The sequence below is a fragment of the Dermacentor variabilis genome, chromosome 2 (assembly GCF_050947875.1).
Source record: "Dermacentor variabilis isolate Ectoservices chromosome 2, ASM5094787v1, whole genome shotgun sequence".
Lineage (NCBI taxonomy): Eukaryota > Metazoa > Arthropoda > Arachnida > Ixodida > Ixodidae > Dermacentor > Dermacentor variabilis.
In genome coordinates this window covers 184260547-184273352 of record NC_134569.1, presented here as the reverse complement: position 1 = coordinate 184273352, position 12806 = coordinate 184260547, and the positions used below count along the sequence as shown (strand labels likewise).

General features: G+C 50.7%; 1 protein-coding gene across 1 annotated transcript in view; it reads right to left on the bottom strand.

Moving 5' to 3' along the window:
- LOC142570592 (phospholipid-transporting ATPase ABCA3-like) overlaps positions 1-12806 on the bottom strand; it is a 145698-nt gene that overhangs the window by 7195 nt on the left and 125697 nt on the right. Inside the window, exon 14 of the mRNA XM_075678962.1 lies at positions 6117-6564. Coding sequence (XP_075535077.1) covers positions 6117-6564 — 448 coding nt within the window. The remainder of the gene's footprint in view (positions 1-6116; positions 6565-12806) is intronic.

Below are 12806 nucleotides of genomic sequence, written 5' to 3'. Positions count from 1 at the left end.
AGAATAAAACTTTTTTGCGTGGTTGTGTAACGTTTTAGAGCACTTTGGGCACGTTTACAACCTCGCTCTGCCAACTCTTCTTTGCTGAGGACATGTTTTAGCGGCATTCTTAACCTTCCGTCGCACGCCACCGCAATTTTCGACCAGTCACCTCAAGCTAAGTAAGAGAAAGCGGTCCAATCACAGACGCCGGCCCCACCCTCTTTATGTGGTTATCAATTCTCAGTGCAGTGGCTCGGCCCCATCGAATGCCTCTCCACTTGAGCGTGCTCCTCGCCTCCTAATAGGCAATTACAAACGAAAAACCGCTAAATGTAGGCAATGTTATTCATCTTGAAAGCCAAGTGACTTCCTGTAAACTAGGAGAGCGTGTGATTGGGCTGTTGAGGCAATGCTGCGGGTCACCACCCGATGTTTGGAGTTTGCGGTTACGCAGATTTGACGTGAGTAGATTGAACTAAAAACATATCGGAATATTTTTACGTTGTAGGGCCCCATGTACCGCAACATGAATTAGCCGGTACATTGACTTCTTTATATTTACACTAATAGTGTAAACAGGGTGCAACTCGGCGCGTGTTTCGCCGCAAATAGAACTCCTGTTCATAGAAATATATTTCCCAGTTCCTTTAAATTCGGTTCAACTAGACCATATCTTTTAAAATTAGCTTTTCTTTTGCTCTGATGATTTTAGACCTGTGCACGCTCATGGTAACGTTTCCAATCGTCCTCTGCGGCTGCCAGCTTCGCTTGTGAGTATAATTGTTTACAGCGAAACTCTTAGCCTTTAGTTGGTGAAGTTTGTTCGTGGCTCGTTCTGTGCTCAACCAAAAACTCTGCAGCCACCTAGCGGCCGCGGCCACTCAGACATCCAACGGCAACTGGAAAGTGGTCTTGCCTTTGAGTTTCCGCCCCACGGGAATATGTTTTCTCGTATAATCGAATTACGTTCCGAAGCTATCAGATGTGTAGCTTGTGTGCAAGTCGTACCTTACGAATTGTCTAAGGCAATTTAATTTAAAAAGTTCACTTAGTTCAATAAGGTACTCGCGCTTGGCTGAGGGCCCAGAAGAATGCGGATGTACAGGGTGTGTTCTGGAAGTAGTAGGACTGGCTTTTTCCTCGGCGAACGGGTGAATGAGAGGGGGTCTGCGCGCGCAGGATCGGTGAAAGGGGATGTTGGGAACGCTGGGAAAAATCGGCAGTCGGCTCTCGGCAGTTGAAGAGAGCAGGTCGCTTGTACTGTGAATCCCTGTCGAAATGCCTCGTCACGGAGAATCATGGAGCCTTTACTGGATCAGCAATACACGATCAAATTTTGTGTAAAGCTTAGTAAAACGGGCAAAGAGACTCACGACATGATTAAGCAGGCCTACAGTGTTGCTGCCATGGGCAGATCAGGTGTTCTTGAGAGGCACAAGCTGTTCCGAGAAGGTAGGAAAAGAGAGGAAGGCGGCGACCGCTCCAGATGCCCTTCTACTAGCGAGACCAGCGAAACTGTGTCACGAGTGAAACATTTACTGAACAGTGATCGCAGGATGAGCATCAGAATGACTGCTGATGACTTGAGCATTCCTCAAACCCAAGTTTTTGAGATCGTGACTGAAAACTTAGCCATGAGGAAAGCGTGCGCGAAGTTCGAGCCGTGACTGGGTTGTCAGAGGAGCAAAAGTCCAACCGGAAACCGATCTGCCAGGATCTTCATCATGTGAATGAGGACCCCGACTTTTTGGACAACGTAATGACCACTGACGAGGTGTGGGTGTTTAATTACGACCCGGAGAGCAAGCGGCAGAACTCAGAATGGCGCACGTTTTTTCCCGACGCCTCAAGAAAGCACGAATGGGCATATCCAAGCTAACGTCCATGCTCATTTGCTTTTTTGATCGACATTGAGTCATCCACAAAGAGTTCGTATCATCTATAAAAACAGTTCAGTTTTTCGCATGAAAGTCCTCAAAAGACTGCGAAAACGCATTGTTCGTGTCCGCCCAACCATCGCTAACAATTGGCGGCTGCACCATGACAACGCGCCGAGCCACACAGCGTTCCGCGTAGTGGAGGATCTTGCCCAGCACAAGGTGGCAACGCTGCCTCAGCCCCCCTACGGCCTTGACTTGGCCCCACCATACTTTTTTTTATTCCCGAGAATAAAATCCACGCTCGAGGGGAAGCATCACGGATCGGTCGAGGCGGTTCAACAGGGCATGACGAGGGAGCTAAACAGCATTCCGGTCGAGGCACTCCTGGAGGCGTACGAAAACTGGAAAACTCGTTGGCAGAAGTGTGTAGATGCGAAAGGGTCCTACTTTGAGAAATTCTAATCGATTGTAGCATTCTCATGCATGAAATTTTAAAAAAATGAATCCTACTTCTTTCAGAACAGACCTTGTATGCTGCACTTCCGCACGCGTGCCTGCGCACGTGACTTACATTGCATGTGCTGGCAATGCTTGTCTAACGTCGGCAACAGCTTCGCTGTACGTCCACTTTCACAGGGGTGGAATGGAGGCGGTATTTTTTTTCTCGAACGTTGTACATGAGTCATAAACCAGGTTCTTTGTGTCTATGTGGCTATAGTGACTTTTCTAATGCACATTTCATATAGAAAGGTGAGCCTAAGTGTCGCCAGATCAGAATACAGTTTTTTTCTGCAGCTCGAAAACTTCAAAAGCTCAACAAATTAACATAAAAAAAATTTTGAACTATTGCTCGTCTGTAGTCAAATATAGTTTTGCTCCTGTTACACTAATCTCCAGAGCACCTTGAATGTTTTGTGGTCGTGTATGTTTTTCAACGCGTGAACCAGCATGTTGTCTTGATCAGTACTGATCATGAGATCCTAAATTGAATCGCCGCGCATATTATCCAGAATGATCTAGTGTAAGTAAAACAAGGAATGTACATCCAGAAAACTCGTTAACCTTCGTCTTCTTGTGCCTCTAGGAACGATGCATGACTGCCAGTCAATATTGGGCATAACGTTCCTAGCCAGAATAATTGAGAACTGTGGAAATGCGTTCAGCATTGTATTAGCAGCTCTTGGAAATAAGCTGAATCTGACGGGTGTAATGCACACCGACAGCACATTACAGCTACAATGGGATGAGACGCGATCCACAGAATTTCCAGGAACGTGTGAGTGAAGATGACGTGTGCGTCCAAATTTCATCTATAGTACCCGACCACACAGTGATGCTGTTCTACGTTTTTTTTAATATTGTAAATTGATTTGACATACATAGTCGAAGATGGTCTGACATTTCACCAGATAACCAAGATTCTGATCTTAGCACAATATCTGCGTAGCATGCATGGAGGAAACCACAAAAACCTTCCCGTTTGTGAAATGGGTTTCCGAATTTTTATACCAAGGTTGATAAAGCGGGATGTGTGCATTCCCGCTAAAGTCAGTGTGTTGTAGTGCAGTCATAAAGCTTCGGTAGGGCACTTACTTATTCAGTCAATGGAATGAAAATGGTAACCTTATTCTACCACCGAATAATAACATCTACACTGAAAGATTGGTGCAGTTTTCAGGAGCCAAGGTTTGGAATGCTTTACCCCAGAAATAAACCAGTCCCACGAAACAAATAAAACATTAAGAACGTACTTTATGAGCCTTATTTGATCTATGTGACAGTTGTTTTCTGTTTGTGTTTGTTGGGCCGTGTTCTTCATTACAGATATTTATTTATTGTGCTGTAAAATACACTTTATTTTATTTTTTTCTCATTGTATGCTGTACTTTCGTATTTCGCCGTGATTTTGGGCTTCTCGTTTTGCACAAGTGTTGTGTCATTGCCATCATGTATTTTCGTTTCTGAACCCCACACTATTCCCTGGCTCTGGGTTCAGTCAGTGTTTTGATCATATGTATGGCAAGAGTACCAATAAAATGAAAATGAAAAGTTGGGAGAGTCTTGTTGAGCACAAGCTTATCGAAAGCGAGTGTGTGTCGGTCTTCAATTTCTTTTATTTTTCTGTGCTCTTTCAGATGTTTTACCTTTTTTGTAATTAAATGTCCTTCCCGCGAGCTTTCTGCAATCGATCAAGACTTTTTAAAAGCAAGTCTATCTTCCTACAAGCAGACCTATCTGCGCTGCTTTTATACCTTTACCTATGTTCACTACGTTAGCGGCATTAGACTGCTGCACCTCCGGGATGCGACGAGAGGTTGACTTCTCAACGACAACGCCTCAAAACGCTAGCTGCCACGAGGAAACCTTGCGAGAACGGACCCTTTGCCGCGGTGCCACTGCGCGATACCGCATGGTATCACCGGTACCATCGCGCGGACATCGTACCACCGTGCGGTTTTGAAATCGCAGGCTCTACTCTTCGAGGTACAACTCCCAAGGTCAATCTCGGCGTGCACTTGACCTTCAGCCGCCAGCGCGCACGCATGAAGTTGTGACGCCGCTGCTGGAAGGCGTGGCAGCTGCGCTCGCTCGAGCCTTGCTGCTGTGTACCACGTGACTAGGCGAGGGTTAAGCAGCTGCTTCGGCGGCGCTTGCTCGCTCAGTCTCGCCGTGCGAGAAGCACGCGCCTGTGCGAACGCGTCAACCCATCGCCGCAGGCTGAGTCTGAGCATCCTGCCGATATAGCTCGCCTGGGAGGAGCACTGAAGAACCGTGTCTCACCATACTTAGCAGAGCTGTCGCTCGTATAACTAATTTCCAGCCACGCTGAACTCCCGCTACTTCTTGCCGGTGTGTTAAGATCGCTTCATCTTTGAAATCGGCCCACAAAAACGATTAGGCACTCGTTAGGCTAAATTATATTTGGTTATGATAGGTCGCATTGGGTTGGGTTGGGTTATTCTAGAACGAAAAAAGAAGCTAAACTCAAATACTGAAGATCTAGCACACATCGGTCGTGATTAGAAACTTTTCTGAAGAGAAGATTTCGCGAGGTTGTTTGTCAGAGGCTGTCAAACTGCTTATCTTTTGCAAAGCTTTATTAGCATAGCGACTACGTGTCTGCCCGGCAAGTTAGAAAGACACGGAAGTCCCCACCTTAATTGGTAAGAAGCTGAGCAAGGCGACCCGCAATACACCGGGAAAGAAGGCATAGAAAGCTGCGCTTTAATAATAAATTATTTAGGTACCGTACGTTGCTTCATAGCGTGATTCTTTAGAGAATATAGGCAGCATCCGGCACACCGGCAGGAGTAGTACCCCCCCCCTCCCCCCCGATAGGGATATACTAACCGAATCTATGTGAGTGTTGTGTCCTGCGTATGAGCCGCCGCCACCAGCAGTGATGCGAAAAACGAAGATCAGAAAACGCGAAGCACTTCAGTATAATGAAATAATGCGCTCGAGAACTCGTCAAATGAATTTCAAGAACGAGAACAAGAGGCGATAACGCAACAAATTGGTTAAATGGTGACAAAACCTTCTACCTGTCGAAGAGCCCGTGAGCATCAGCTGCAGTCGGTGAACAAGTAAACAACTCTGCAATCTTGCGTAAAAAGGTTGCCGCGTGGACAAAGTCGCAAAGAAACAAGTCCAGTGTCATACACGAATCAGAGGGTACATCAGGTTTTATTGGAAGTGTCATAAGTTGCAAATAGCTGCTGGCCTAATTCTGTCCCGTGCGCGCTGTTTTGCTTAGGTCATTTTACTTTGAACAATTATTACTGCACAAGACTACCTTAGCGTACCTGAGACATTGGACGTTGTCGCCAATTAGATGGTGAGACGTGTCTGCCCAAAGAGACTTCCTAATCCACGCGATTAGTGCAGCGTATCAGGAGTTTGTAGATGCACTGCCAGCACTTTGAATTTAGTTTGGCCCACGCATACACAGCAAATGTATCTGAACTGAGTTGCTTTACTTCGACTAGCACCGACCACAATTGCTGCATCATTGTCTATTCAGAGCTCTTTTGCTTTCCAGGCAAAACTTCACCGAGCAAAGAGTTCTATTCTTCTATTATAATTACCTGACAATTTTTCGGTCGGTACCGTCACTGTTCATCGTAACAATACATTAAAAAAGCGCTGCTCCCTGTATAACTTTCGTGTGGTGTTTGCATGTGCTTGAAAAATTACTCGCGCTACTTTCAGATTCAGGGTATACTTAGGCCGCTCGGACGGACACGAACTCACGTGGTATCGTTGAAGGTGATGCCGTAGGCGTAGTGACTGTAGTACTCCACAAAGTCCTTGGTTGCTAGTTCCACCAGATCCCTCCTTGCGTTCTTTAGCCTTTCGATGGTGGCTCCCTCACTTACGGCCAGCGCCTCGAAGTATTTGGAGAAGTCGGTCCCGGGCGCCTCTTCGACAAAGCTGCGGGCAGCGCCAAAGTGGAAGCTGCTGCGCAGCTCAAGTGTCCCGGGTAGGCCCGTGTGCACGGGAGAGCTATGACTTCTGGGAGGTCCTAGTCCAAAACAGTACGTGTAGAAAAGCGCCACCGGAACGACCCAGCCGAGCATGATGGTGAGCGGCGAGCGGGACCAGTAGATTAGTCGCTTGCAAAACAGCGCGTACAGTCGCTGCACACCGCTAGAGGACGTCGGGACGGCCATGTTGGATATCATAGACGTGTGGGGCCCGCCTGCATAGCGATGGAAATGTCAATGCTTAAAAATGCATTTTGATTTTATATAGCGACGCACTTTTTGTCTAACCTTCCGGGGTTTGGTGCGAACACGTAAAGGCCGAAACGTGGGCGTGCCGGAGCGCGAAAGTTCGCGCCCCCGCGCCTGACGCATGCTAACACGCTGAAGGACAGATCGTAAGCGTCGAAGCGCGACGCGAGCCCAGATATGCTCCGCAGGCAAATATATGCTCCATCTCGCAAGTATACCCTGCAGCACTGCCGAAGGTACGAGGCGTACACAAGCAATATCCTTGCGCAGCGGTAAGTAGTTCCGGGCCTAAGTGGGTGATAATTGGCAGCCCTAAAGAGCATATGCTCGCTACACGATACGGTACAGCGGTACGTGACATGTTATGGCCTTTACGTATGACCGGGAGGAAGAAGAAGCTCGAAGCGTGCAGACATGCTTTGCATCGGCTCCGTGATTTCAAATTTTCGAAGCGTCCAAAATCTTCTGGTACCACTGGGATCAGCGGAATATACTTCTAAACATCAAGGGGATTCTACGGAACCGAACTTCGGTGAGCCGCAGTTTTAAGACCAACGAGAGCCCTATTCGTTCGGCCACGCCGACGGTAGGGTTAGCCCTAACACCGAACGCTGGCGCGCGGGAGCTCGGAGACCCGCAAGCAGCCACCGTTTCTACGGTGAGCTGTGGGGGCGACCCAGCCCAGAACGCTACGATCGCGGGAAACCCAGCCACCATTGCCCACCAACCCACCGACACTGAAACCATGGAAGTCGTATCCGAGAGTCACCCGAGACCCCTGCCTGACGAGGCCTTGCCTGGGCCGTCTCCCGTCTTCTCGGAGCAGCTCCACAATCAAGAATCTCAGTGGCAAACGGTCGTTTCACTTCATCGGAAACGCCGTCTTCAAAAACAACAATCCACTGGTGAGCAAGACCCAGTCGGGCAAACCCCGCCATCGAAAGCCACACCGTTAGGGCTAGCTCTAACCCAGGCGCCAGCCGCCGCCGCGAAAGCCACGTCTCAAGCTACCTGCGAAGAGCGCGGAGCCGGAACACCTATTTCTGAAGACGCGGATGCAAGGAGCAGGCTTCGCCGACGCGCGCCTCCACTCCCGCGCACTGACATGAAAATCATTATCCGCCCGGCCCCGGGCCTCATAGTTCGAAAACTACAGACCCACCAGGTGGCCAAGGCGACCGTCCAAGCCACCGGAGGTGCGCCGACCTGCAAGGGGTATGATTTCATCGTCCGCCTGCGACACGGCTCGAACATCATCATCGTGAGCACCCCTCACGAGGCCACGGCGGCCACCCTCATGAAATTATAAGCCTCACCTTTCACGGACGATCACACCCTGTGAAGGTGTATCTATCAACACCCGAGGGCCTGCTTAAAGGTGTCGTACACGGCATCGACGCAGGCACCGGCGAAGAAGAGCTTATGGCGAATCTTCGGGTCCGCACACATAGAGTCCGCATCGTGCGGGCCCGTATGCTCGGACAATCCCAGACAGCCCTACTCCACTCCGAGGCACCCCAGGTGCCTAGATTTGTGTATTACTACGGAGGGGAGATGCCTTGCCGAGACTACCAGCCGACAAGGCAGTTCTGCTCCATCTGTAGAATCACCGGACACCGGCCACACGTCTGCCCCAACACAACGGTTCGTGCGTGCAACATTTGCAACCACATTAACCCAGACGCCGGACACACTTGTGTTCCGAAGTGCGCCCTGTGCGGAGGGGCCCATCTCACGGCCGCAACAGAGTGCAACAACAAGCTCAAGCGCATTCCACCCAGATGGAAGCCTACCTCCACCACCACACCCAAAACCCAACGACAGCCCCGCCCGGTCACTCAGTCGACCAAGGCGGCTGACCTTCGCCCGCGATGGTTCAGCTCCGAGCGGGAAGACTCCGACTACTCGGAGTCTCCGAGCATCTACGGATCCCGGTCCGGTTCCAACCCAAGGTCCAGGTCCCGCTCCTGCTCTCGCCCCCGGTCGCACTTTCGGTCGCCCAGACGGCTATCTCGGTCGACGCCCAAATAAGGAGAGCAGGCAGCACCAGCCACCGCGGCACTCAAAGACAAGGGGCTCCAGCAGCACCACCGAAAGACCAAGGAAGCCTCACCCAAGAGGACTACCACCAAAGTACACGAGGTAAGCTGGGCAGCAGTAGCCTCCCCCTCGTATAAAAAACCACAGACGCCACTATCTGTTAAATTGGAACAGGAACTCGCCACCATGCGCGCACAGATACAAACACTCACACAAGAAAACAGACAACTCAAACAACAAGTGATACAGCTCACACAAATACCACAAGAGATGGCTCCGCACAAGGACATCATCGACCTACAAACCCATGTCGATGTCATCCGCAACCAGATGCAAGCCTTTATGGACGCTACACGTGCCCAGTTGGAACAAATAACACAGACTGCAATACAACGCACAGATGCAGCAATAAAACACGTGGAATCCACTGAAGATAGCAAGCTCAGGAACCAGCTTCACTCCATAAAACTACGGAAGACGCTACGACAGAACCTTTACAAGGCCACACCTGTAGCAGCACCGAACCAAATCGCAACGTCACCGACCACAACGTCCAACAATGCCTAGACGATACAGGCAAGTCAAAGAAAACTTAGAAATTTGGCAATGGAACTGCCGTGGGTACCGGAGGAAGAAAGGGCTGCTGACACAATTGATCGCCCATTCCTCAAAGCCACCGGGGGTCATAGCCCTACAAGAGCCCGGTACCCGACCAACACTACATGGCTACGAAGAATACCACACAAGTCAAGACGACAAGTGGAAGGTAACCACACTAGTAGACAGAAACATCACAACCATACAACACAAACCCATAGACGACGTGGACATACTACATGTACTTCTCTAAATAATATACAAAGGCAACCAGAAACAGAGCGCCTTCATCCTCAACATTTATTGCCCCCCCCCCCAGCCAAAGGCGGGAAAACATAGGAAAACTCTTTGGGGACACCCTCCGCCTTGCTAAAGACAGTCCCCTGGTAATCATAGGCGACTTCAACGCTCAGAACACGCTATGGGGGTACCAGAGGCAGGATTGGAAGGGTCTCCAGCTACAAACACTAATTGAGCAGTGTCACCTCACACTCATCACAGACCCGAACATACCAACGAGGGAAGGGAACAGCGTAACACGCGACAACACTCCCGACCTCGCCTTCATCACTCAAACCACGCGAGCCGAATGGCTCAACACACTCGAAAACCTAGGCAGCAATCACTACATACTAAACACAACACTACAGACTGGACGCCTACGCAGGCAGATCGGCACAGCTAAACTCACTGACTGGCGCAAAATCAGGGAAGCCCAAGAACAAGATGCCGACACAATCACGAACCTGGAAGACTGGTGCGACAATCTCCGTCGATATAAACAACGCCATACAAAGGAAATCGCCAGAACGGAAGAGACCCCAGAGGTGGATCCCCACTTACTACACCTGTGGGATGCCAAAAGGGGCCTTACCAGCCGCTGGAAAAAACAGAAATATAACAGGAAACTCAAGACGCGCATAGCACAAATAACAACGGAAGCAGAAGAATATGCCATGCAACTCGCCTCAGCGAACTGGTATAGATTCTGTGACTCCTTCGGTGGCACGCTGGACACGGCCAAGACGTGGCACTTCCTCAAAGCCATCCTGGACCCCACCAAAACCAAAGGAGAAGGACACAGGGCTCTGGAACGGTTACTACACACCTACCCAGGTAGCCAACAAGACCTCATCGATGCCATCAAGACCAAGTGCTATGGAGATCCCACTCCCACACAACCATGTAGAACACCCTACACAGGACAACCCAACCCACTAATGGACGAACCGATCACCGAAAACGAATTGAGAGCAGTCATCGCAGCCACCACCCGTAACACAGCGGCGGGCACGGACCAAATCACGAATTCGATGATCAGAAACCTGAACGACAAGTCTATCTCCGCGCTCACCGCCTTTCTCAACCAACACTGGGAACAAGGTACCGTACCGGCGATGTGGAAACACGCACGAATAATCATGATCCCTAAACCGGGCAAGAAATTGGCAATTGAAAACCTCAGACCCATATCGCTCACGTCCTGCCTCGGCAAGGTGTACGAAAAAATTATAAACACGAGACTACAGAGACACTTGGAAGATAACAAACAGCTACCGGACACCATGTTCGGTTTCCGCGCAGGCCTGTCCACACAAGATGTGCTACTTCAAATCAAGGAAGAAGTCCTCAGTAACGTTTCCCGCAGCGGCGAGCACGTCATCCTAGCAATCGACATCAAAGGGGCTTTCGACAACGTCAGCCACCAAGGAATCCTAGAAGGGCTGGCCAACACCAACTGCGGCGAGTGAACGTACAAGTATGTTCAGAGCTCCCTGAGCCACCGCACGGCGGAGCTGAAGATGGGAGAGATCCAGACTCCAGTGTACCACCCTCCCAACAAGGGCACACCACAAGGTGCTGTCATCTCTCCCACGCTGTTCAACGTCGCCATGATCGGTCTCGCAAGCAAACTGCAGGACGTAGCAGGTCTTCGGCACGCAATCTACGCAGACGATATAACGCTCTGGACCACAACAGGGTCCCTCGTTGAAAAAGAAGAACGGCTGCAAACTGCAGCAAATCTCATCCAAGACTACGTCAGCCAACGGGGTCTACAATGCTTCCCCGAGAAATCTGAGCTTCTACGAGTCTGGCGAGGCCGGGGTAACCACACAGTCCCCACAGACCCAACAAGAAGACTCGAGGTACGCCTCAACGGGGGCCTCATACCAGAGAAGCCATTGCTGAGGGTGCTGGGCATGTGGCTGCAGTCCAACCAGCGGGCCACACACACCCTTGCGCTCCTTAAAACCAGTGTCAAGGCGGTATCATGCATGTTCTCCCGCGTAACATCCAAGAACAGAGGCATGAAGGAAAGGGACACCCTCCGACTGGTCAGTAGCCTGGTGGTGAGCAGAATCACATACAGCCTGCCTTACTACCACCTCACACAGTCCGAGACAAAGCAGACCGACACACTTTTGAGGATGGCTTTGAAGACCGCTCTCCGCCAGCCGATGAGTACATCGACTGAAAAATTATTGGCGCTAGGGTTGCACAACCCCCTCAGCGAACTGACAGAAGCCCATTACGTCTCGCAACAACAGAGACTTGCGCGGACTCGCACGGGCCGGCAGGTCCTACGAACCTTGGGGTTCCCAGCAATAACAACACGAACCCAAGAAACCTGCTTGATACCTCGTCACATCCAGGACAGGTTTCACGTTGCCCCGATACCATGCAACATGGACCATAACCTACACTCCGGCAGGAGGAGAGCAAGGGCCCAGTACATGGAGAAAGCGTTCAGGTTCAGTACAACGGCCCGGTTTACGGACGCCGCCATGTATGGGACGAACAACAAGGGCGCACTTGCAGTGGCATGCGACCACCGAGGCCACGTTACCTCCGCGGCATCGACCCGCCCCTGCACGATTACGGAAGCCGAAGAGCTGGCCATCGCGTTAGCCATCCGCGAAGGCCTACACGCAAATCAATTATTGACGATCCTCACGGATTCCCAGCAGGCCTGCCGCAACTTCCTACAGGGTAGAATGGGAAGACCTGCTGCACAAGTCCTAGCCGGAATACTCAAGGAGGACTCTGAGGACTTCGCCACCCAAACTATCATCTGGATACCGGGTCACACTGGCATCACGGGCAACCTGCAAGCCGACAGAGCAGCTCGAGGATTCGTACATAACCGAGCACTCATCACGCCGGCTGCAGAAGACCTGGACCCTGTCGACCTCGAGCATTCAGCCATCGTGAACTACCACAGAGGGCGTCGCTTGCGATATCCACCACCCCATCGAAACCTAAAGACAGAAGATGCCGCTGCCTGGCGTAGGCTCCAGACAGGCACTTACACGAACCTACACATATTACATCGGATACACCCCACAGCCTACAGGGACGAATGCCCATGGTGTGGGGCCACACCAACCCTATACCACATTACGTGGGAGTGCACACTACACAACATAGAACACCCAGACACGAACATACCGAGGGAGCAATGGGAGGCACTGCTGTCCAGCTCGGCCCTCGACGACCAGCTCAAGCTGATTAAGAGAGCTGAGAAGATGGCAAGAGCCAGCGGAGCCCTGGACTAAGGGCCCCGACCAGT